Source organism: Camelina sativa, chromosome 11 (assembly GCF_000633955.1).
Source record: "Camelina sativa cultivar DH55 chromosome 11, Cs, whole genome shotgun sequence".
Taxonomy (NCBI): Eukaryota; Viridiplantae; Streptophyta; class Magnoliopsida; order Brassicales; family Brassicaceae; genus Camelina; species Camelina sativa.
Window position 1 is genome coordinate 26965611 of NC_025695.1, and position 26431 is coordinate 26992041.

The 26431-nt window shown below is 36.6% G+C and overlaps 4 protein-coding genes across 4 annotated transcripts in view; 2 read left to right on the top strand and 2 right to left on the bottom strand.

The window, feature by feature from the left end:
• LOC104724348 (poly [ADP-ribose] polymerase 2-like) lies at nucleotides 435-4289 on the bottom strand. The gene is made up of 18 exons (XM_010442809.1): nucleotides 4206-4289; nucleotides 3849-4098; nucleotides 3611-3756; nucleotides 3441-3522; nucleotides 3013-3254; nucleotides 2755-2881; nucleotides 2489-2544; nucleotides 2330-2403; nucleotides 2168-2214; nucleotides 2026-2075; nucleotides 1855-1917; nucleotides 1687-1767; nucleotides 1465-1575; nucleotides 1298-1373; nucleotides 1054-1196; nucleotides 839-912; nucleotides 622-727; nucleotides 435-527 (listed from the first exon to the last, which is right to left on the bottom strand). The coding sequence occupies exons 1-18, from the start codon at nucleotides 4287-4289 to the stop codon at nucleotides 435-437; spliced, it is 1905 nt and encodes a 634-aa protein (XP_010441111.1).
• On the bottom strand, nucleotides 5710-7234 carry LOC109127356 (uncharacterized mitochondrial protein AtMg00810-like). The gene is made up of 3 exons (XM_019231964.1): nucleotides 7060-7234; nucleotides 6253-6551; nucleotides 5710-6177 (listed from the first exon to the last, which is right to left on the bottom strand). The coding sequence occupies exons 1-3, from the start codon at nucleotides 7232-7234 to the stop codon at nucleotides 5710-5712; spliced, it is 942 nt and encodes a 313-aa protein (XP_019087509.1).
• On the top strand, nucleotides 19010-22291 carry LOC104724349 (GTPase Der-like). The gene is made up of 9 exons (XM_010442810.2): nucleotides 19010-19376; nucleotides 19460-19763; nucleotides 19854-20078; nucleotides 20172-20419; nucleotides 20515-20741; nucleotides 20884-21009; nucleotides 21122-21307; nucleotides 21401-21538; nucleotides 21634-22291. Exons 1-9 carry the CDS (start codon nucleotides 19235-19237, stop codon nucleotides 21940-21942), a joined length of 1905 nt encoding a protein of 634 aa, XP_010441112.1. The 5' UTR covers nucleotides 19010-19234; the 3' UTR covers nucleotides 21943-22291.
• The window catches only part of LOC104724351 (HIPL1 protein-like), an 11307-nt gene continuing 10085 nt past the window's right edge, over nucleotides 25210-26431 (top strand). The window contains exons 1-3 of the mRNA XM_010442812.2: nucleotides 25210-25303; nucleotides 25406-25560; nucleotides 25644-26397. Of these exons, the coding sequence (XP_010441114.1) occupies nucleotides 25210-25303; nucleotides 25406-25560; nucleotides 25644-26397 (1003 nt within the window). The remainder of the gene's footprint in view (nucleotides 25304-25405; nucleotides 25561-25643; nucleotides 26398-26431) is intronic.

Genomic DNA, 26431 nt, shown 5'->3' on the forward strand with positions numbered 1-26431 from the left:
ATTCTATGTCGGTTTGGGTTTACAAATGAGATGGTTAGAGTTTAGATTTTACAATTAGAAAGAAAGTATATGTCGATTTGGGTTTACAAATAAGATGGTTAGAGTTTAGATTTTACAATTACAACGAAATTATATATCGGTTTAGATTTATAAAAGAGCGGTTTAAGTTTTTAATTTTATAATAAACGTGTACAGATTTTATTTCTTTATTTTATATTAGGGTGATCCCAAGTATTACTCAAAAATGTTAATATGATTAGATTACGGGAATTCGAAAAGCAGCAATTTTTTTTAATAAATCATTAGTTGACAAAATCCCAATTCCCAAGCCAAATACAAAAGCTACTCGAATATTTGTTAAAGATAAAACTGTTGGGAATTTGATAAATTATTTGATGATGAGGTTCAAAAGCTTTATACATAGAGAATCAGTTTTAGTGCTTGTACTTGAATTTGACTTGGATCACATAACGCATCTTGATTTGTTCCACATTGTAGACTATATATTCGTTGTGCAACAACATCCCCTGCCAAAAAAATAATTAAAGTCAAGTTGACTTTCAATTTGGGAGAGTTTTATTAAGATTTTGTGAATGTGTTGAAGCGAAACCAATAAAAAACCTCGGAGCATGAACTTTGCACTGGTTTGCCAAGTGGAACAACAACACCGTCTTCTAGTGTCTGAGCCTCTGATGGGTTTGGTGCTGTTTTCCCCACACCTTTTGTGCTGCAACCATCATCAGTCAGTTACAAATCAGTGTTTATATGTTACAGTACATAAACCGAATTCATGGACAAGGAACTTGTGAGTGAAATATGAAAGACATTATTTGCGTACCTTAGCTTCCCCGGGGGTAAATCATCCGCGTTATAATCTGAACATAGGAGTTCATTCATGTCTCCCAAAGCAACCTAGCGAAGTGTATATATATCATTAGGAAAATTGAAAGGGATTTATGTTGGATATGCGATAACGAGGTCCTGTTGATAAAATAGGAGGTTTGTTTGTTGGCTTCCGTGTGAAATGAGCAATAAGAGAAGAAGAGAGGATACCTCACAGAGCAGCAGAACGCCGTCATTAGACCTGCGGTTAGCATAGCAATAGTTTGCGCTCTTCGAGAACATATCAGCAAAGTAAACCCCTTTTCCAAACATGAAACCAGTTAAAGGCGCTTCAGGAGGAGCTATCCGGAGACCTGTTTTGGTTAATTCACCATGCAGTTGAGATCCCCCCAAGGAGAGAAGAAAATTTAGAAAACAATAAACACTTGGAGAAAAAAAAAGAGAAACCTGTTACCTTGAGATAAAATACCGGCCCAGTTAGTGAGACGTGACCCATGCCAGAGTAGCATCCTGTTCTTCGAACTTGAAAACTACCAAGAAAAATTTAAGTCTCACAGTGCCAAAATGAGAAATCAGGTTAATGCGTACAGTACTGACAAGATTAAAATACACATAACATACCTGTTGGAATCTGTCAGCTTCAACACCTCTTGAAGCTCTAAATAGTTGAGCTATCTCAACTGTGTATCCCGAATGCATTTTTGCATGAGTGTTCTCCATGTAACGGGCAACCTGATTTTGGTTTTTAAGGAGTAGACAGCAAAAGGTTTAAAACACAGACATGCTAAAATTCTCGAGTATCAAAGATATGATCATTCGAAGTTCACAAAACAAAAAAATTACCATAGAAAACTCCTCTGAATCGGCTCCTACTGGCGTCAAACCACAATTAAGTTGCTGGTAGTGATAATATAAAGGATCATCCTACAGCCATTGCAAAAACAATTATGTCATATCACTAGAGAACTATACCACAGCACATAGTGATTTCATTTACACTGACTGACTTACCTGCAATCCCCAGTCGACTGACAACAACTTTGTCGCGAGTTCAATTTCACCTAATGCTTCAACCTTACATTATAAAGTGATATATTAAATACAACACAAAACATATAGCACCCAACCATTAATTTCCTGAAGACTAAAACTAGTCATGTAGGAAACACTACGAAAAATTACCATTTCTATTTTCTGTTTCAACTTTTGAGGAGTGTCGATAACAAACTGACCTGTTACAACTCAGAATTTAGACGTTAGTGAATGTTTTTGCTATAATATTATCTTAAACTTAAGCATAGATGTAAAATGCATATGTACTTACTCATTTTCTTAAAACCAAAATCATGTGGTATCACAGTATAGAACTCTCTGCATCAACAATGACACAAAGTTAGGCTATCTCAAATCTATATTCTTTTTGTGGTAAACAGTTATGTAATCAACTAAAAGCGACACATAGTCTAGCAATTAACAAATGGCCTACCCACTCAGTTCCTCAAGCTTCTTTCTATCAAACCGGTCAATCACCTCCGAGATTCTCTTCAACACCTCATAACCCTAGATAGATCGAAGAGAAGCTATTATGTGATATCACAACAAACTATGATTTACAGAAATGAGACCAAACAGATACTATATTTACCTTTGAAATTGTGGACTTGCTTATTTTGCCAAGTGGCAGTTTGTTAGCGTCATATCCTTCAATTACAAATTTTGAAAATATGTAAGAGGATTGTGACAAACAAAAGGACAGGAAAAAAGGTAGAAAGTACAAACTCAGATAAAGGGAGACCAGAACTAATTAAGAAATAGTGTATCAGACATAAAAGCAAAGGAATCTCAACCACTGCTAAATTTGCCAATGGATACTCTCACTTGAATGAAGTGATAAAAGTAAGACTAACGAACCTATCTCCATCATGTGCTGTGCCATCATGCTGACATCACATATAAGAGAAATGAACTTGGCAACCCGAGTATCTAGTTTTGAATTTTCAGGTTTAAATTCGGAAGATGAACTGGGAATATCATTGACCTGAGTAAAAAGAATTGTGAACTAATTAAGAGTAAGAGCACATTTGAACAATGAGAAAATTTACAATTGCAATTAAACAGAGGAAAAAAAGTAGTTATGCACTCAAAACCCCATTGCAAGGATTCCAAAACACTCACCGGTGAATCGTTCTCCTCTTTTCCATAGTCCATTTCGAGCCATGTATAGGACTTGGGATGAGGAATAAATTCCTTTCTACGAGGCCAATAATTCTTTGTCTTGTCAAAGAACTTATTCCTAAATATTTCTATGGCAGGATGACATGAGTAATAAGGCCCATCTAACTTACTTTGTCCTTTCACACCAACTCTTCCCCATCTGGTGTAAACCATGTATGTCTTTTTAGTATCTGACTCTGCACAAATGCACAATAAAGAAGAGAGAACCATGAAGAATGACAAAGAGTCCCCAAAAGCTGTAACTGCTTCAAGAGGTTTTTTGATACTCAAACAAGACAACTATTGTCTTCTTAATCTTGAAAAGTAGCAAAAACAGCCAAGCAACAAGGAAATTTAAATTTTAAAGGTCTTGGAAGACTGACCTAGGACTTGTAGGACAAGGAACTTGTTATTGTTATCCCTGACATTTGTCTGATTTAAGATAGCATCATAAACATTATCACCCTACAACATTCAACAAACACCCCAGTTTCTAGTCACATTCATGAACACAGTAAGAAGCAAAACTCAAGATTAGGTTCACAATCCTTACTCTTTGTAGAACATGGTACTGTTTCTTTATCTGATCAGGAATCCATTGATCCAATACAGCTGCACCCTTCTTTGTTGCGGTTACGATTTTCTCTTTTTTCTTGTCCTCTTCAAACCCATTTTTGTCATCTTCAGCTTCATCTATCCCTTTAAAAAACGATACAAACACAATAATTAAGAACATTTCCATACAAACAATACAATCCCAATAAACGAATTCACATCAACAAACTCATTACCAGATTTGACTGGTGCGTTGGAATCGTTACTAGCGTCATTGCAGAGTCTCTCAAGAAGTTCTTTTTTGGTTCCTGTTGTATCTAAGCCTTTCTTGTTAGCTTCCTCACGCAACTCCTTCACAATCATCCCACGAAATTCGCTAATTGCAATCAATTTGTTCGATTCATCAGTCTCATCAGAAGAATCTAGGTTTGTTTCCCTCTTCCTCTTCGATTCTTCCTTCTTAGTGTCTTCTTCAAGCCCCTCTATCTGCACGACGAAACAAACACCCAAAAGCAAATTCGAATATTAACAAACAGCAAAAGAAGACTTCAATGGAAAAATCGATTCAGAGAGACAGAGATAGGGATACATACCAGAACGGCTTTGACTACGGTAGTACTGAGTCCACGTTCGGCGAGTTTTGAACGGAGTTCGTCGACTTTGAGCTTGCTGGCCATCTTCGTACTTCGAGTATTAGTTCCGCGAACAGGGAATGAGACTGAGGAATAAAATATGTTTCTACTTCGGAAGAGAGTTCGCGCGAACATCTTAAGAGTCTTTTCTTCTTCCTTGTAGCGGAAGTTACGATAACGCAAAGATCTCGTTGAAGTAATAAACTGAATACAACCCTAAGCCTAAAAAAACTTATTTATAATAAAGATAAAAGTTTTAGAATATTCTTAGAATAAAAGTAATTATTTAAATAATTAAATAAATGTATTATGAAATAATAAAGATATTTGGAATTACATATTTAATATATGCTCCATCACCATCAATGGCCTCCCTTGAAAACTTTAGGGCTTTTCTAAATTTAATTTTTAAACATTAAAATAAAGTTCATGCTGATTTTTGCGGATTTTGCCCATATTGCTTTTTGAATATTGAAAAGACCCCAAACTTTAGTAATGAATTCTTAAATCTGCTTCTAAACTTTTTTTAATAAATTAATTCAATCCAAAATTTATTTTCTACCATTTATAATTTAAAGAATATTTTGAACATATCTCAAATGTGCTCATTGTCACTTAAACCGGACACAAATTATACCATAGTTTTTACTAATTTATGGTTCGCCACTAATCAATTTCGAACGACAACATGCATACAAATCATACATCCTAAACCTATTATTAGACTAGGGTTGACTGATGAACAATGATCACAATTATTTTTATTAGAAAGATAGATCAGATTTACAAACAATTTTCTAATTATAATTATATTAATTTTTGTCGGCCTTCTTAAATGGGCTTGTCTTTGGATTATATGCAAAAGAAATCCAACAATCCAACATATACAAAAAAGGAAAACGACGTTGATACCTTCGCTGGAAAGAAGAATCGGATCCTGCTGAAAAGACCTGAGACAGCTGCTCGAACAATAGTGCTGGTGGTTGCAATATCCATGACAAATTCACCATATCGAATCTCTTGAGAGAAGTAATCAAGATCCATCAGGTTTCTTCTCTGACGAAACCACCTGAACTGCTACAAATCTTTCGACCAGTTCAAACATGCGATGACAGGCTCCGCAAAGTCAAGTTCCGTTCCTAGCACCCTGCTTACTCAGATTGAACAGCCCCCTTCTAGCTCCGGCGACCACCATTTCCTTCATGTAACAACTCTTCAATCCGGTCTGGTGGAAACAAGTACAAATGGTAGTGGCTCAATCCATCATCCATATCCTATCCAAACCGGAGCTGTGTCAAGAAAACTAGTTTGGTGTAAAAGGTTTTCTTGCTTGTATTGATCGGAGGCTAAAGCTCTTATATACATACGCATACAATTAAACCTAAGTACTTACATATATCACACAAGTAAACTTAGACAATATGAATATTACATATACACACATATATCTCTCAATACCCCCCCCTCAAGTTGGAGTATGAAGATCACAAATACCCAACTTGCCATGAAACTCATCAAACTCTTTGCGACCAAGCGCTTTAGTAAGAATATCAGCAAGCTGTTCTTTAGTACCAACATATTGAGGAGCAATAACACCACAGAGGATCTCATCACGGATAAAATGACAATCAGTCTCAATATGCTTCGTCCATTCATGAAACACCGGGTTCTTACTAATATGAATAGCCGACTGATTGTCACAATGAAGTGGGATCGGATAAGAACAATCAACACCAAGAAACATAAGAAGCTCCCGTAAACATAGAAGTTCACACACAATTACCGCCATCGAACGATATTCAGCCTCAGCCGAAGAACGCAAAACCACATCCTGTTTCCGTGTGCGCCAAGACACGGGAGAACCTCCAAGCTGAATAAACCAAGCCATGAGCGACCGACGACTAAGCGTGCATCCAGCATAATCAGCATCACACTAAGCCGTAATACGGAGATCTGTACCAGCACGCAAAAGAATGCCCTGTCCCGGACTATTCTTCAGATAACGAACCACACGAAGCGCAGCTTCCCAATGAAGCTCCTGGGGAGCATTCATAACTTGTGAGAGCATATGAATAGCATAAGAGATATCTGGACGAGTCACACTGAGATAAATAAGTCGGCCCACTAAGCGATGATACATGAAAGGATCTGGAAGAACTGCCCCACCCGCTCGCGCAAGGTGATGGTCTTGCTCAAGAGAATGAGAGACCGGTTTGGCACCAAGCAAACCCGAGTCACAAATGATATCGAGCGTATACTTCCGTTGACATAAATACATGCTTTCAGAATATCGAGCCACTTCAATGCCTAAGAAGTATTTCGAAATACCAAGATCTTTCATATGAAAGCATGAACTTAAATATGTCTTGTTGGTACCGTGATCCGTCACTTTGGATCATGGGCTTGGGCCTTGGACAGACGTTGAAAATGGGCCTAAGACGGACAAATAAGATGGGCCAGGACGAAATGAAACCAGCCGATCGGCTGAGATGCGGAACACCGAAGTAAAAGAATAACAGTTGGGCAAAGCATCTTGGAGTTCGGAGATGGTTCAAAAATCAAGCAATAAATCGAATTAGTGAGAGCACGGGATTTGCGGAGTAAATTGATTCGACTTTAATTGTAATTAGACTATAAATAAGAGAGGGTGGGGATGTAGAAGGGGGTCGAAACTTTCACTTGGCAATAATACCTCACTTTCACTTTGCAAATAACTATTTATTCTTTTACTCTGCTCGGAATTAGAACGGTGATAAATAGTGAAACAACCGGACTTAATTCACTTCGGAACTCAGGTGAAAACCTTAGTTCTCACATGTCTTGAAACCAGCGATTATCTGTGGAGAACTTCCAGTAACAATGAGATCATCAACGTACACAAGAACATGAATCCGTGTATCCGCATCCGCGAAAATGAAAAGAGAGTAATCCTTCACACATTGTTTGAAACCATAGTCTTTCAAAGACGTAGAAAGCTTGCAAACCAACATCGAGGCGCTTGAAGGAGACCATAAAGAGACTTATGTAGACGGAAAACCTTTGTCTTATCATCAGTTCGAAACCCTGGAGGAAACCAAATATACACTTCTTCGTCTAAATCCCCATGTAAGAATGCATTGTGTAAATCGATTTGATGAACCTCCCAATCACGAGAAAAAGCAACTTCAAGAAAGGAACGAACTGTAGTCATCTTGCAAACCAGTGAAAATGTCTCGTTGTAATCCAAACCCTCTGTTTAATTATTGCCAAGAACAACCAATCGGGCCTTATATCGTTCAAGTGTCCCATCCGACCGACATTTCAATGTAAAGACCCATTTACAACCCAAAGCTTTCTTTCCTGGAGGAAGAGTCTCAACAGTCCAAGTGCCCTGATCCTCAAGTGCATCAACCTCCACACGGACCGCATTCCGCCAATTTTCATCAGGAAACCCTTCAGCATATGTTTTTGGAATAACACCAGCAGTTATAGCCGAAAGAAAAGCACGATGGTGCTTTGAAAACTGAGATCAATCCACATAAGAATCAATTGGATACCAACTGGAGTCCGTGAAATCACCATCCGACTCAACCTATGCCGTGTTAATGACATAATCCTGAAGTTTAGTGGGGACAAACTTTTGTCGGCAACCTCTGCCCATGGGAATCATTTCTTGAACGGTTTCCGACTCCGGAGACTCGGCAGAAGACTCGGTCGGAGACGGAGACTCGACAACAATATCCGTATGTGGCGGAACAGCCGCACAACCTCGTGTAGGCGGCGAAACCAAATCCGCACCCAGTTCAACTGGGACAACAACCGAGGGTTGAGTGTGAGAGGAACGAACACCAAGAAGTAAAGAGAAAAACTCATCACAGCAATCAATACCCTCGTCAGGTCGAGAGGTCAGAGGAGAAGAAGATACCAACATAGGCGGGTCCGTACTCGTAGAAGGCGAGACAACATAGGGAAACTCTGTTTCCATGAAAATGACATCGCGAGACATAGAAATCACACCACTATCAAGATTATAAACCTTCCAACCCTTTTTCCCAAACGGATAACCAAGGAAAATCGACTTAGTGCTCCTAGAAGCAAACTTATCACCATCCCGGCGTTGATCATGAACGTAACATAAACAGCCAAACACCCGAAGGTGATTCATTGGTGGTGGTCGATCATATAACATCTCAAAAGGAGTCTTTCCATTGAGAACCGCAGTCGGTGTGCGGTTAATCAAGTAACCTGCGGTCAGTGCACAAAACTTCAAAATTCCACTGGTAGAGCGGCTTGGAAACATAAGGCCCACGCAACGTTTAGTATATGTCGAAGTCTCATGAATGATTCCTTTTTCACGAAAGAAACCACTAAGGGAAAGAAACTCGGATCCATTATCACTCCTAATTGTCTTAATCTTCCTATCAAATTACCGCTCAACAAGAGAGACAAAGTCACGTAGTGTAGATTTGTTATTTATTTAGATGGCAACAAATATAGCCATACAGCCCGCGAGTAATCATCAACGATGGTGAGAAAAAATCTTGACCCACAAATTGTCGTAGTCCGATAAGGACCCCATAGATCACAGTGAACTAATTCAAAAACCGATGATGTCTTATTAATACTCAAAGGGAAAGAATCATGTGTTGGCTTAGCGCGTATACAAACGTCACAAGACTTGGAATCAAAAACACAACTACTAGTATTATCATTAGATAACTTCAACATCTCCATTGCTTTAGATGAGGGGTGCCCCAAACGTCGATGCCATAGATCATCAGTTTGCTGGTACAAGATTTGTGTCATTGCCGCTACATCCACTCCTCTAAAGAAATAGAGTCCGTTTACTAGCTCACCGGCTCTAATCCGCATATGTGTGATGCGGTCCTGAACAACACAAAGTCTATCAGAGAGCTGAAAGATACAACCCGTATCTCTAGTGAGTTGAGAAACTGAAATAAGATGGCATTGAAGACTATCCACAAAGAACACATTCGACAATTGCAGCTTAGAACCCAAACACACAGTTCCCTTTTTAGTTGCCACAGTAAAACGTCCGTCCGGTAGCTTGATATAAACCGGGGACATATCAAAAACTTCAACAAAGAACTCAATGCTTCCCGTCATGTGATTAGAAGCCCATGTATCAATAACCCATGATTTGATAAAATACTTACCCAAGAGTCGCTCACGTGTGTCTGACTTTCGCTCGTTAAGCATCTTCTTCAAGGATTCCCATTCTTGATCACTTAAGCCGATGATTCCTGAACGATCAGCTTCTGTGATAACCGAATTAGCAACAACAGATGGTTGAGTTACTACCACCTGGTTGGCATGAGCTGGTTCGACGCTCTTGGATGGCAAAGGCAGAGTTCCACGTAGTTCAACATGAGAACTACTCGAGCTTCCCGATTGTGTAGTTGGGAGCTTTGAGCCGTTCGACCAAGGATGATCACCCCACCACCAAGGATAGCCAATCTTGTGAAAAAAGTTGGCAGCAAGATGTCCAGTTCGTCCACAACTAGAGCAAACCGCAGCTGGATCGCGAAGCATACTCTGTTGACGAGAACGAACCAAAGTTTGTACCGCAAAACTCGCACCTTCGTTTTGTTCTTCCAGCAAACGGCTCCCTCTCTTGGAATCCTCATCCTGAGTCACAACCTGATATGCCTCATCAAGAGAAGGCAATGGATTACGAGATAGGAGAGAGGATTTTACCGCACCAAACAAGGATTCATCTAAACCCATAAGAAAATGGTGAAGCTTATCCTCCTCACGCTCCTTTGCAATCTCTTCCACAGTTTTAGCTCTCTGAAAATCCGCAAGACTCGTCCACAATTTGGTAAGCTTCCCATAGTATGCTTCCACAGCTGTACCTTTCTGTTGACAATTGGCAAGCGCTGTTTTGAATCGCTGAACCCTTTGCTCGTTCTTCACAGAGAAACGCTTTTGTATATGCGTCCACAGATCACAAGCGATTTCATGGTGAGACAACGAACTGCTCAAATTCGGTGCCACCGTAAGCTTGATCCACGAAACCACCATGGCGTTATTCGCCCACCAGTCCTCAAGGTCATCTGAGTCATCACTCGGTTTGAGAATCGATTCATCAAATTGATACTAAGATTTTTATATGTCCTAGCAGGTTCAATTAACCTTATGCAGTTGTAATACTTAAGGTGTCAATCCAGTTGGAAAACTTTACTATCACTCAAGATGCAATCAGGATTTCACAAGTCAAGCCAATTCAAAGAGAGTGTTTTTATCTAACAATCCTAGAATGATGAAAATGCAAAACGGAAATGAACTACAGAACTAGAAACGGAAATGAACTACAGAACTAGAAACAAAAATGTATGGCAAGAAGTAAACAAAAGTAAAAAACGAAAATGATTCTAAGCATGAAGAAACGAAACAGTCTCAGGAATGTAATATCAATCAAAAAGATAAAAGTCCTAAGGATGGGAGTAATTGATATCGGTGGAGTATCCTAGTCTACAGAGTGTTTAACATACGACAAGCAAACTATCCCTAAACAATGAACATCACAACTTAGCTAATCCAATCTCTTGGCAAAAGCTACTCAGACTCAACCAGTTCCATACCTAGCTCTCGCTAGAGAAACATGGTCGAGCAGGCATGACAAACAAGTTCATTCACGTCAACAAACATCCTAGACAACTAATCTCTTAGGCTAGGAACGTAAGTCTCTAGCACTAGTTGGTCAGACATTTCATCAACACCTTTTGGGTGTGGAAATGTCTTAAACCTAGTTCCAATTGATCAGAGAGAAAATAGTAATTCTAACACTAGTCCAGAAGGGAATCATACAAATCAAAGCTTAAACACCCTACATCCTAAGATCCTCCACCTAGTCTATCCCATCCCCAAGAACCTTAACACTACTCAAATCCGGAAATCATCACCAAAGATACAAATCCAGAAAACATTGAACAAAGCATAGTAGATAGAAATAAATGAGAAGAACAACTTTGTAGAAGAAATCAAGTACAAAAACTGAATAAACTCGAAGACGTCTGATTACAAGTCTCAGAGCGTTTTTTGGTGGCTAGGTCAAACCTTAGAAAATAAAACGAGATAAAAGATAAGATGTCCCAAACCAAGACTTAAAAAAATGTATATATAGTAAAAAAATGTGAATTCCTAAAACTTAAAACGACAAGATCGAGCGTCGGTTCGGGAATCTCTTGATGCGTGTGAAACCAAACATGTGCGGTCGAGTCGCGTGTCGTCTCTCCCTGGGGTGAGATCGAGTGAACGGATCGATTCGAGGTCATACGACTCGAGGTGGGTCGAGTGGAGGTGACGCGACGCGAGCTGGGTGTATATGTATCCACTAAAATGGTGATAAATCTTGAACCACGCCTCTGATTGACTTGAAATAAACGGAATTGGAAAGATGACTCAATTCCCTACAATTTTGATGAATACGTCGAAAGCTTAATCCCAAAGTAAAATCTTCACTCGACTCGATCAAAGAGGTTGAAGAAGTCGGATGTCTAGCGTGGTTGGTCGAGAGGAATGACATTTCTTCCAGGCGTGGTGGATCGAGTAGGATGCTGGTGCTTCTTCCTGGGAGCGCGTCCAAGTCGCATGCCAGTTGAGTTGCATGTCTGGAGTCGCATGACTTGAATCGTAGGGTTGCGTTACTTGAGTCCATTCGGTTCTTAGAGTCTGGATATCTTCTAAACACCTGAAATTCTCCAATATGTAAGATGTATGCAAAGATGATGCAAGAACTACCTAATCATGCAAAGTGTATAAAAGAGACTAGAAAATGATTCAAAACAATGAGTTATCCTAGCTAAACGCATGATAAATACATGCTAAGGAGAGACAAAATATAGACATATCAATTCATCAGCAAAACCAAACTTCTTTTTTGCTCAAAGGGCAAGACGTAGATTCAATGCCCATTCATCATAGTTGGGTCCTCGCAATTGTGGCTGCGAGATGATAGATCCGGGGTTATCCCCAAATGAGAGATCATAAGGGTCAATTCTCCGACGCATAGATTCAGGTCGGGTAGACGTCATGGTTGAGGTAGGTTTAGTAACAGATTCTTCTGTCATCGTCGAGAGAATAGAGAGAGAGTATATCGATTAGAATAGATCAAGATACTTAGGTCAAAAAGGGATAGAAACCGTACACAAAGCACACACATCTTACCGTGGAAATCCAAATCCACCAGTAGGTTATTGGTGCGCCAGGATTCGAGGAACGTTTGGCGCACCAATAACCTACTGGTAGATTTGGATGTAGTTTCCTTTCCACGGTGAGGGGTTAGGATCAATGCCTTGCAGGGCCAGCTTAGGTCCATGGGGGCGGCTAGCGGAGGGCTAGTGGAATCCACGGGACAGGTAGTCACACAATTTGATGATCTTTGAGAACATAGTTTGGTCGGAGTTCGATGTGTTGCAAAAGGCAATACTGGAAGCTAAGAGCTGACAACAAGCCAAGAAGCTTCAACTAGAGAACAAAACATAGCAGCCAAAGCCAGATGTCGTAGATATTGAGGCTTGCGTTTGTTTCTCAAATGCAGCGTGGAAAGCGACGTCGAAGCACTGTGGTTTGGATTAGATAATTAAGAATCATCCGTCTGGTTCGACTCAACAAAGAAGTACGTCTCGACCCTATATGTCTTTTGTTATTGTAGCAGATACTTTAGTATTGAAAGCGGCTATCATGGCAGCCCTAGCAATGGATGCTGTAAGGCTGGTCTGCAACTCGGATTGTCAGGATCATATAGGTCTTGTCAATTTTGGTGGGCATGCTAATGAACTCAATGGTCTGTTGGAAGATATTAGATTTCTTTCGCTTAAGTTGTTGTCTATTTCTTTCCATTATGTACCTCGTTCAGAAAACATGGAGGCTGATGTTTTGGCTAAAGCTAGTCTGCTATAATGTCTCTTCCATAAATGGAGTTTGAGCGATTTTAATATTAAGTATGAGTTTAAAAATAATAATAAAAAAACTATTTAGTGAACTACGATTGCTTTTGGGGAGCTCATGAAACTAAAGATGGAAAATAAATTAACCCGACCAAACCGAAGCTGGAGAACCAAAATCAGACTAAACCAAAATTGATAATACCAAAAATCGATATGAAATTTACCGATAGATTATTTATGTATCATCTTTAAGAAAGAAAAATTGTTAGTAAATGCTTTTTTATTATATTCAAAAAAATGTATATTAGATTTTTGCAGTTGTTGGATTTGTGTGTATGAGTAATGTTAATATGGATTAATAGAGTATTTCATATATCTCTCCATCTGCTGATTTTAATATTTACCAGATATTAATATTTTTGATACACACAAATCCAGCAACAATATGCTGCAAAATGCTGAATTTAAGATATTTCTCGAGTAATTGTTTTTATACATCCTCATTTAATTTGAACTAGTTAAGTCAAGCAAATAAATCATATTTTTTGTACCCCGATTTGAACTAAACCAAGCAAAAATATCATTTTTTGGTACCATTATCATCTTACTAATTATGTGGTTTATAACCAAGTGGTTTTGGTCTAGTGGTTTCCACTTGAGGAAGGAGTTGTCATGTTGGTCCAGACCAGGGATCGATTCCTCTCAAGTGCGAAAATGCTAGTCATTTCCATTTAGTCCGGAGTTTTCACCCGGTTTTCTCTCGGTCCTGGAGAGATTACGGACCTCGGCCCTGAACCTTCTTATTAACAAAAAAAATAAATAAATTATGTGGTTTATTTTAATGCTTCCAAATCGAAATGATAAGGGGAAGACAATGTGTTAATAACACCATCACCATAACTGGAGAGCAAGTATTACTTTTCCAATTCTTTTTAAAAATTGATATGAAGATTTGTACAGCGAATAAATAACTACAATAATAATAATAAATAATTTAAAGGATATTTATCTTGGAAGTAGTATATGGAAAAAAACAAAAAGTATCTGAAGATGATGACAAATCTTTCAGCTATACAAATCATCAACAATAGTTTTTCATATAAAAATTGTGTCTCCAACAAGTGCAAACAATTCTCTCTCATTTTTTACGTAAAACAAAACCATAATGAACAATTTTAAAACAGATGGAAACTCAAAACTTAAAATGATAATCACTACTTTCATTTTCCTTTCTAACTAAATCAAACATATCACTTCAGAATCGAATGATCATGGAAGACATACCTTTGGAGGAAATTAAGATGCAAATATTTGATGAAGTTTACATTTGTTTTGGTTTAATTAAAAAAATGAGTTTGACTTGATATTAGACATATATTTTAAGCAAGTGTGTGTTTTTTTTGTTATAAATCGGTTTTGAGTCTTTAATTGTGAATTTGTGATTAGTCACATTTTATTTGTGATATATTTAAGTTCTATGTTTTAAGTGATCCACAAGCAACTAGAAAAATCTACTTTGTATTTTGTAAAAGAAGATTGATATGAATAATTTTTTTGAATAAATTCTCCTTGTGGATATTGATTAAGATTTGAATAGCGCATCAATTAATATAAATATAAATAAATAATAGGAAAAAGGATATCTATCTTGAAAGTTTTGGAAGAGAGATGACAATCTTTGAGAAAAAGAAATTCTCAACCGCCTTTTTAGCTTTCGATCAACAATAGTTTTCAATATAAAAATTCTATTTTGAGCGAGTGCAAATAATCTTGTCATAAAGCAAAATCATATATAATTTTTTTTTGGAACAAATGAAAAATCAACACTTAAAAGTGATAATCACTACTTTCATAGTCATTTCTAAATCACATCACCTCAAAATTGAATCATTTATGAAAAAATTTATAGGAAAGACATAACCTTGGAGGAAATTAAGATGAATATATTTGATGAAGTTCACTCTTGTTTTGGTTTGAATAAAAAAATGAGTTTGAATCGATTTTAATATAAAGATTAGAGAAGAATTAAGACATGTTAAGATCATTGTGAATTTCTAAAGGTACCGACTTGCATTTTGTTGTACAACATTCAAAAGTTTTGGAAAATAGTTTGAAAATTTTAGGAGAAAACACTTTGAAATAAGTTTGTTGAGAATGAAAAGGATAAGTTTGTACAAAGTATTCATTTTGATGAATCTTATGTAGGTATCTATTTATAGGACCCAAATCGAATTGATTTTAATGTAAGCAAACTAAATCGAGTTGAAGAATTAATGGAGTTTGTTAAAATTTATATATTTAGTTATGTGGACACATACATAATGTACTCAATAATTAATTTTTACTTTTAAGTTTTTCGAGAACAAAACCAAATAAATTAAAATCATAAAAACACAAATGTCCATTAAAAACAGTATTTTTAGGATGGTAAACAAATTAAAATCAAATCGAATTACGAGTTAATTTTCTACTTTACTTTCTAGATTCTAGTATTGTAAAAAAAGTATCTTCTTATAATTAAAAGAGAAGTACAAATAAAATAATGTCCAAAATATCTAGCACAATTATTAAAATTGCCACTGAATTAAGCTTTAAGGAGAGCCTTAATTGAAATTCGCCAGGGTAATTTGGTATAAAAAATAATAACAAATAATCACATATCCAGGTTCGCGCGTTTTTACTAAACCCGACCCAGTTGTATCAGATCTCAGTTTATTGGACTCTGTTTTATGTTTCAATCCTTTGTTGGCCCTTTAATTATTTATTGGACTCTCTTTTTGATCCATATTGGGATCGTGCAAAACATAACAATCAAATCACCAAAAAATTAGAGATTGTAATTTTTCTAATTTGCAAATTAAATGCCATAAAGTTAGCTAGCAATAGCTAACATACATACCCAAAAAACTACTCCTTAAATCTTCATTGATATCACATAATAACTTTTAAAACAACATAAATATAAATTGCAAAATCATAACTAATAACCATATTTACTCAATAATCATCCCTAATTAAAAGCATCTTTCACGATTATTAAAGCTTCAACTATTAGCAATCATAATTGTATTCTTATGATCAAATCTACAAAATATTCGATAAATAATTGTCATCCAAGATGTGCACCAAACAAGCGATTTGATACTCTAGGTTTAGCTAATATATTATAAATAGACTAATAGTATACTCATTGGAAACTCATCAAAGCAACCAAATACCTCATTACTTAACCAAACACTGGCTTCATTCCTTCAACACCAATGGCGCAAGCAATTGCTTTTCTCAATGATATTAAGATGTCTTGGACGTCTTGGTGAGTGCAAGTTCTGAGTCCTGCACACCTGGAAAACATACACAAGACAACCAGGTTTGGTGAGACTTTTGACGTGATCCTCGCTGATGAACATGTAAGTCAGGCCCGACCCACCCCTACAGCATCTAAAGCATGTGCTTTAGGCCACATAATATATTCTAGTTATGTAGGAATCTCTACAAAACTATTTCTTAGCTGAGTTGGTTGTGTTGTATGGGAAAGAGTCTCTTGTCATGGTTTCAAACCTCAAAATGGACAGTTTTTGTAGTTTTTTTATTTTTATAAAATATCACATATAAAAAATGCTTTAGGCCACAACAGCTCTAGGGCCGGTCCTGATGTAAGTTAAAGTCTAATTTATCCAACAACAAAAATATGATTGATATCGTAACTAACCTCGCTAATAACTCCATACTTTTATAGGGAACAAAGATACATACTTCTATCAAGAAGGATTGTATTATCCGTTTTCAAACCCATATGGATCGAGGAGAATAGAGAAGCGTTCAAAACTTTGGACTGGCGTCAATTCAGACCAGTTGCTCATGTTAACAAAATGGGTTTCTTGACTCAAACTATTGTAACGAAGATTGATCCTCTGTCTGATGACCCCCACCTAACCTCTTACTACTTTCAAAGATGTTTTGACTGGGTTCTTACTTAATGCAAACATGTTAATCGGTAAAGAATCTTCTTATACATGTTATTTGCTTTATTTAATAATCGTTTAATAACTTATTCAAAATTCTACCGTGTAGACATTGTGGAACAAGTTGTCAATGTTGGTGAGATAGAAACAATCGACGTCAATAATAAACTAAGTTCGACTTCCAACTACTAGATGAATTGTAAGTTAAATACCACTATTCAAAACTCATGTAAATTATTATTTTATCATTTAGTTTTAAAGACATCTTATACTAGCTTCATAAAGGAATGATAGGCTACCCGTTACCATGTACTTTTTAGGGATCTTTGCCGAGCAGAATTTTGATACCTGTGAAAATGCTGCTGGTGAGATGGTGATATGTTTAGTCGCTAAAATCAAGACCTACAAAGGACTTTCTTCCAGATATCCGGAGCATAGCCAACTCTTTTAATACATTGTCATCAATTAAGTCCAAAATCATAGATGGCAGTGAAAGACAAATAGATCGCAAGTTTCCAGAACGACGGTCGGAGGTTAAAGACATTGAATTAGCCATCGGCGGAGTGAACGAGTGAAATTGAAAGGAAAATTAATTTCTATGAAATTAGAATTCTAAAAGAATGTAATCTTAATGGGTAGCACATTAAATTAAATGGCTATATATGTAGGTCTATATCGCTTCCTATATCATACTAAAATAAATTTGGTAATGATTTGAATATAAAAAATAATTAAACTTAACCTGGAACATCAATGGCAGATGAACATTGATTATTTTAGAAAACTTTCCCTTAGTAATTAAAAAAAATTGGGGATGTAATGAAAATTGAAAAGCATTTTGTTGGGATATATTATTATTACCCCTTTTTAGGAACAAATGTTGCGTAAAATTGTTAATTATTATTCACTTTTAAGCCTTTAAGTATAACGAAAGCTTGCTGGTGGATGTGAGTACGGGTCTAAAAAAATCAATTCGAAAAATAGATTTAGAAATATGGGAATAAAGCATAAAGTTTTATAAGAAAATTCTGTTGTTTTTTACAATAGATGTATTAATTACTTTAAATATATATTTCACAAGACATACTGGAAAACCAGTATTAGAAAAAAACCGATTAAGTAAAATGTATATGTGTCCTGTGAACTCAAGCGAGGCAGATACATGCATACTATTTACTCAAGTTTTATAAGATGGTTTTTGCGGGTTTAAAATTCCATATCACACTACTAATTTATAATTATAAAACTACAACAATATATTACATAATTTATACATATTATAATAAAAGAAGTAATTTTTATATATTAAACTACTGCTATACCATTTTAGCTCCTTAGTCAAACTATATATATATATATATATATATTTACATTTTTATACATATAAATTCTGCTTAATTAGTACTCAAATTTTAAAAACATAATTACAATTCGTCCTGCAGTGTATTGCGGGTTCAAATCTAGTTTTAAATATGATAAAGAATGCAAATCTCTTACGTGAAAAAGTAAAAGACATGATCATCCTAAATATTTTTCAAATATTTCTAAAAATATTTATAAGAGAAATTATATTAAAGAAAATTAACACAACCTGATCTTCTAGAGTTTTTTTAGGATGGTAAATTTAGATATATAAGTAACAACAATATATAGTGAAAAAAAATGATGCAACCTTCCTAAAATAATTATAGTATATATTTTTTCTTAAATATCGGCAAATTGTTGCCCTTTCCTTGAAGAATATCTTGATATTTGTCAAGATTCGAGTTACACAAAAAAAATTTGTAGGATAAGACAACCGAAGCCCATAAATCTCGGTTCGGTTCGGTTTGGTAACTTCGGTTCGGTTTTTATCCCAGGGAAAACCAAACCTAATGTTAAAACCGACGTCATATCGTCTGTACACATTATCATCACTCACGTCGACGAATCGGCGTGACTCAACAACGGCAGAGTTACCATCTCTCACCGGTGAACAAGGGTTTAGGGTTTTAAACACCTTTGATTCACTCTCTCTCCCTCTCTCTCTCTCTTCATACTTTTCTCTCTTCTCATTTTCATTTTCATTTTCATTTTCATAATCGAATACACAAATGCAGAGCTTCGTATAACCTTAAAGTGGAATCTGTCATCTGCAATGTCTCAATCACTGGTTCGAGCAATCTCAGCTCGGAAGAATCAATTCACTCGTGGGTTTTACCAGAGATGTGTCTCTTCTCAGCAATTTCATTCCCGAGATCAGATCATTGCTCCCAATTGCTTCAATTTTTCATCTTTAGGTATATAAATCTCATTTCTTTCAATTTTTCTGCATATATGACATACTCTCAAATCTCAAATCTTTCACTTTTTTCTCCTTCAGGGTTCAGTTCAACTGCTAGACATGGAAGTCATCAGAATAGTTATAGGATTTTTGGTAGTTTGATCACAGACTTGAATCCTGCTTTCTTAGTTCGACCCACTAATGGGTTTGCCTCGGTTTCAAATCTTGGTTCTGATGAATCAAATGTTGATGATGGTGATGCTCTCTGTGAGAAACTTGTTGATATGAAGCCGAAGGTTGTTTACAAGAAACCAATTGATTTCACCAAATTTGATGTGAATCTCCTACCTACTGTGATGCTTATGGGACGGCCAAATGTTGGGAAGTCTGCCTTGTATAACCGGTTAGTTTCAAGATTAGTTTTTTTTTTTTTTGTAAAGTTTTGGGGTTATTACGTTGTAATGGATTTAAAGCTAATTGTGTTGTTGTCCAGATTGATTCGGAGGAGGGAAGCTCTTGTTTACAACACTCCAGATGATCATGTTACAAGAGATATAAGAGAAGGGGTTGCAAAGTTAGGTGATTTGAGGTTTAATGTTTTGGATTCTGCTGGTATAGAGACTGAGGTTTCTTCGGGTACTATTCTTGGTAGAACCACAGCAATGACGGCTAATGTGCTCGCAAGGACTCAGTTTGCGGTTCTTATCATCGACGTTAGGTGAGATTTTGAATCCGAGTTACAAACAATCTAATTTGATACTAGTGTTTTGTTTTTCCTTATAAATCATTGTCTTGTTCATGTTTATTGTAGGGCTGGGTTGCATCCATTAGATTTAGAGGTTGGGAAATGGTTAAGAAAGCATGCTCCACAGATTAAGCCCATAGTAGTTATGAATAAATCTGAATCAATTGGCTCTCTTGATGAAGTTGCTTCAGAGGCCCTTGCATTAGGTTTTGGCGAGCCTATTGCTATTTCAGCTGAGACTGGACTTGGTATGACTACACTTTATGAAGTTCTCCGTCCTCTACTAGAGGATTACATGGTTGAAAGGCTAAACGGTAATAAAACCAATCTATACCCGTATCAAGACAATCATACCAGAAGCTGCTTCCTTGATTTATCTCTTTACTGAACCTCAACAGTCTTATATTAGATATGTGCAGTCAAGACGATGTTCTGAGCGATGAAAATCTCTCTGATGAAATCGATGAGTCCAAGTTGCCATTGCAGTTAGCTATTGTGGGTAAGCCTAATGTTGGGAAGTCCACACTTCTTAATGCATTACTGGAAGAAGAGCGTGTGTTGGTGGGTCCAGAAGCTGGTCTCACTAGAGATGCTGTGAGAGTTCAGTTTGAGTTTCAGGGTAGGACAGTCTATCTGGTAAGTTAAGAATTCTGGCTTTTTTTCTTCTACTTCTCTTACACTATCTATCTATTGTTCTCTTAACGTTAAACATAAAAAAACTGAACCAGCGTTTCATTTTTTTCACTTTGTTTGATGTTTATGCCGGTTATTTGTTAAGGTTGACACTGCTGGTTGGTTGGAGAGAACAGAGCGAGACAAAGGACCAGCATCTTTGAGCATCATGCAATCGAGAAAAAGTCTTATGCGGGCACATGTTATCGCTTTAGTTCTTGATGCCGAAGAGGTTTGTATACATATATACTCTCGTGATTCATGTTTTTTTTTGCACAACTGTGAAAACAGAGAAAGGAAATAAAGAGTTTGCTCACCGTATGTTTTGTATTTGCAATCTCCAGATCATAAAAGCTAGATGTAGTATGACACATTCAGAAGTAGTTATAGCTAGACGTGCTGTAGAAGAAGGACGTGGTCTAGTCGTCATCGTTAACAAAATGGATCGTCTAAGAGGGAAAGAGAACTCTGAGATGTACAAGAAGATCAAAGAAGCTGTTCCCATTGAAATACAGACAGTTATTCCTCAGGTAATATAGTAAAAATAGCAACTTTGTTAATTCTTGTTACATCCTTGTCATTCTTCTGATTTCCGGTGACGGAAACATAATACTTGGTTGCAGATAACTGGAATACCAGTCGTGTTTATCTCTGCATTAGAGGGAAGAGGACGTATGGAAGTGATGAAAGAAGTCACTGACACGTACAAGAGATGGTGTTCAAGACTTTCCACAGGCCGCCTCAATCGCTGGTTGCGTAAGGTTTGTACTGTAAATGAATCAGACTATAGTAATATATACAATTAATGTGACATAATCATTACTTGCTTAATCATTTGTTCTGTGTGTTGAGTTAGGTTATGAGCCGACATTCTTGGAAAGACACAGCTTCGCAGCCAAAGATCAAGTTTTTTACTCAAGTGAAAGCTCGACCACCGACTTTTGTAGCGTTTGTGAGCGGTAAAACGCAGTTATTGGAAAGCGACATAAGGTTCCTGACTAGATCATTGAAGGAAGACTTTGATTTAGGAGGGACTCCGATCCGAATCATACAGCGTGTTATTCCTCGTGGACCATCTGGTACAGGTGGTGGTGGAAGCGGAAACCGCTCGAGTGGACGAGTAGTGCAAAGAACCACCTCAGACAAACGGACTATCTCAGCCTAGAACCTATTAGAAGTGAAGCAGTTTCTTTTAATCTTTTATGTTCTGTTCTCTAGTTATGTGCTCTGTTTTGTACGATCGTCAAGCCACATTAAAAAAAAAAAAAAGAACATGAAGTTAGCCGATTAAAGCCATGTTTTATAGCTTCCCACTATTACAACATAAAACAAGAGTGAAATAGCAATATTATATACCAGATCATTCATAGGAAACCTATTCATAGTTTCATACAATATATAATCAAAAACTCATACATAGTTCACTTCTTATCACGCAGATCCTTGATATAATCTTCGTAAGCTTTACTGGGAATACGAGCATCCATCCAAGAAACGTTCATCACCTTCGCTTGTGAGCCCAAGTTCATCAACGAGACTAGATTCGCTAAGGTTCCAATGGCTCCAATCATGGCTAAGACTTTAGTTGCGATATCGTAAAACAATCTCCAGTTCTCATCTTTGTTACCTTTGTCCTCGTTGTTGTTCATACTGGTATGATCGCCCAAATATCTAACTTCTTCTACTCTTTTGATTTCTTTTGTTTGGTGTGTGTGTGTGTTTGTGTGTCCAAAGCGATAGGTTCATGAGAGATTTTTAGGGTTGCTAATGTGAGGCCGACAATTAAGACAATACATCTCGATTTTATAGGAAATAATATAATTTGACATGCAAAATAAGAAGGAAATATAAAGTAATAAATCATCTTTCATTAGTTAAATATAAGTAATAAATAATCACCATTGGAGGTGTTCTTATGTCCAATTTAATTTGGGCTATATATATATGTTAAAATGTGGATATTAATTGTGCCATGCCTGAAATCTTGGATAATTTTGTAATATATAACTGGTTTTTGTTATCCTTTAAATATATATTTTTTTTAAAACTTCTACTCTTTATCAAGAAAAAGAAATAAAAGAAATAAAAACAAGAAACATATCTTCTGTATATTGGAGTATTTTGTATCTTTGGAAATTGAAATGATAAAAGGCTCTAAAATTAATTTTTATGATTTCTTGTTAAATTAAAAACATCTCCTTGGGATTGGAACTCGTCCCCCACAAGTTAATTAGAGAAGAAAGACAAAAAAAAAAAAAAACTTTGGAAAACCAAAAGATACATCTTAACCTCAAAGACATGACATTATGAAAAGAGTTGACTCCGTCTTGATTTTGTAATAAGCTATGGTGCGACCTTTCTCGAGCTGTTTTCCTTGAAAGATCAGTCTCTGCTGGTCCACTGGTGAGCCCCCCTTTTCATGCTTTTTTGTTTTTTTTGTTTTTTGGTTACGGTCAGACGAGATAACAATTGTAATCTCTTTGTCATATGAGTCTCTTCTCTTAATCTTTATCAGAATAGGGTTTCTAAAACATTATTCGGTTTGGGTTTCACGGATTTACTTTGTAAACGGACTTTGACGGTACATAATAACCGGTCCGCAAAATAAATATCTTCATACCTCCGATAATATCAAATCCTTGTTAATGAATAGATTTTACAAATTGTATTTACTATACTAGTTTTTTATTTTATTTTTAACAAAAGAATCAGCTCAGACAAGCCAATTAAGAGGAAAATTATCTACAAACAAAACATGATGCAGAGACACACGCGCTTGGCGTGCTAAAAAATCCGCTCGTACATTAGCATTACGAGAAACATAAATCAAAAAGAAAGAAGAAAACTCCTCCATGTCGATCCAAATGTCGTCTAAATATGTTGCAAAAGCTGGCCAATCAGTTGGGGAAGACACCATCTTCACCAAGTCGGAGCAGTCGGTAAGAAAAGCCACATCCCGGAAATCATGTCCAATCATACATCGCATCGCCCAGATGAAGGCTTCAACTTCTGCATGTAACGGAGATAAACTTCGCCGGAAATTTGTCGCTCCAAGCACTGGGGGCGATCCTTCTGATGAAATACAACACCATCCTGCACCGGCAAAAACATCTGTTGCTTTCCAAGAGCCGTCAACATAACATCTATGTCCCATAAAAATTGTAGGAAGAGATAAACCCCTTCTATACCCAGATGTTAGACCCGTAGTAGTGGAGGGAAACTCCTCCCCCTCGACATGCCTCCTGCCAGAACAAAGCCTCACCCTCCGCCACCCGGACAAAATATGTTTTTAATTAGTTTTATGTTTTGGATTTCCTTTTAATAGATAACGATTTATCGGAAGTAAAAATAACTTTCAATGTATATAGGTGTAGGTCTTGATGAGAAAATAATAAAAATGCTATGATCAAGTCATCAAAGATAATACTGGTTTTTATTATATCGATCCATAACACGATATACACGTGAAATAACTTTCACATGCAACGTTTTATATTATTTAGCCAGTCACATAACATAGTCGGAAATATTGAATCCACATATATTTTCAGAGATTATTCATTTCTTATACTTGTGAAGTTCTTCGAAGTACTTTTGAGGGTTGTTTTCGAAATCTTTTACTTATTTTCCGATTTAAAATAAATGAAAACAAAATTATTTTTTATAACATGAATATATGAGACTAATCATTGGAGAGTAGAGAGTTCTCCGGAATTTAACCCATCTTGATAATGACCATCATGATGATGATGCGTTTTTAAACTTTTCTCTTCTTTTGAACTGAATGTGAGTACATAGACGAGTGAAGATTGACGAGTATATAGACGAGTGTGTATCAATTGAGTGTGTGTCAAGTTTAGTCAAGTTTACATACAAGTAGATACAAAGTTAACCAATGGGAAGTATGGGTTAAGTGTGTTGTCGAGAATATATCTATCAAGGGTTTTGTAATAACAAAGGAAGTGAACTAGAAGCCATTGTAATAGTACCTGAAGTGAGCTAAAGTACGAATTGCTTAGCTTTTTGCATAGAGCATGATCTGTTTCTTAGTTTCATGGTACCTGAATTGGATGATGATGTTCTGTTCTTTTTGGTTTTTTAAGGTATGGAGAAAAACACAAGTCTGAAATCAAAGGTTAGTTGTGTTATCTTCTTTGATTAGTCAACACACTTTTCGACGCCAATAATTCATTCTATATTATTCTATTGGGTTAAAAAAACCAATTTGCATATTAGATTTATTGTAGATTCTCCTAGTTGTCTGCCGATTCAACTAAAATAAAAAAAAGTCTCACATTTATTTTTAAAAGATATTATCAGTTCTTGTCCGAAGCTTTGGTCTCCCCTTTGATTTCTTGGTAAGAGTTTTGAATCTGTGGAATGTGTAGTTTTCCTCTTTTTTTTAATTTCAATCTCTTAGGATTAATTTCAAATGGATTCTCTCTGTTCAATAGCTCTGTTTCTTTCTTCCCTTCTGTTGTTTCTTGCCAAAAGCTCCTTGTCACATCCTTTATGTAATGATTTGAGTAGGTGGCTCTTTTTCTGTTATCTTAAAGGTAATTAGATTGAAAAGTCTGTGTTTTTGTGCCGTCTCTTTACTGATTTTCTTATAATCTGTTTGTGGTCAGCTGCACCGTTTAATCCACAGCAACGGGTCACTTTTTGTCAATTTAATGGAAGTGTATGCTGTAACTCCCTTGAAGACTTGGAGTTGCAGAGACAGTTTAAAGCAGTCAATGTATCTGGGAGCTGTTCTCTATTCCTCAAATCATTACTTTGCTCGGTAAAACACAAATGTTTAAATTTCTTGGATGCTATGGTACTGTTATCTTGTTGTCAATTAAGGATTCGGTTATCTTGTTGCAGAAGTGTGATCCTTTCGCAGCAGAGCTTTACCGTGTTGAGTCAGAATCTAGACAAGTTCCTGTGCTTTGCAACTCCACAGTTTCTTCAACACAATCGCTGGCCAACGTTGATTTCTGCGCTAGATTTTGGAACGAGTGCCATAATTTCTCTGTAACCAACACTCCTTTTGCATCTCAAGCCGGAGATGGAGGCAACAACACTTCCACAATATCTGATACGTGGAAATCAAGAAACGACTTCTGCAAGATTTTTGGTGGAGCTTCAGATGAATCCTCTGTGTGCTTCACTGGCCAGGCTGTTTCATTTAACAGTTCAAAAGCTACTAGTCCATCTCCTTCAGGCATATGTCTCGAGAAGCTAGGAAACGGGTCTTATCTTAACATGGTACCTCATCCTGATGGTTCTAATCGCGTCTTTTTGTCTGATCAACCTGGGAAGATATACTTGGTGACAGTTCCACCTGAAGGATCTGGAGAAGTTTTGAAAATAGACGAAACTAACCTGTTTCTTGATCTTACTGGAGAAGTGCACTTTGATGCTGAGCTTGGTCTCTTGGGAATAGCTTTCCATCCTGACTTCTTGAAAAACGGTAGATTCTTCGCTTCTTTCAACTGCGATAAAGTTAAGTGGCCAGAGTGTTCTGGCAAATGCGCGTGCAACTCAGATATTGACTGTGACCCTGAAAAGCTAGATTCTGATAATGGAGCAAACCCATGTCAATACCATAGTGTCATATCAGAGTTCTTTACCAATGGTATTAAACATTACCACCTTCGTTTGTTTTTACC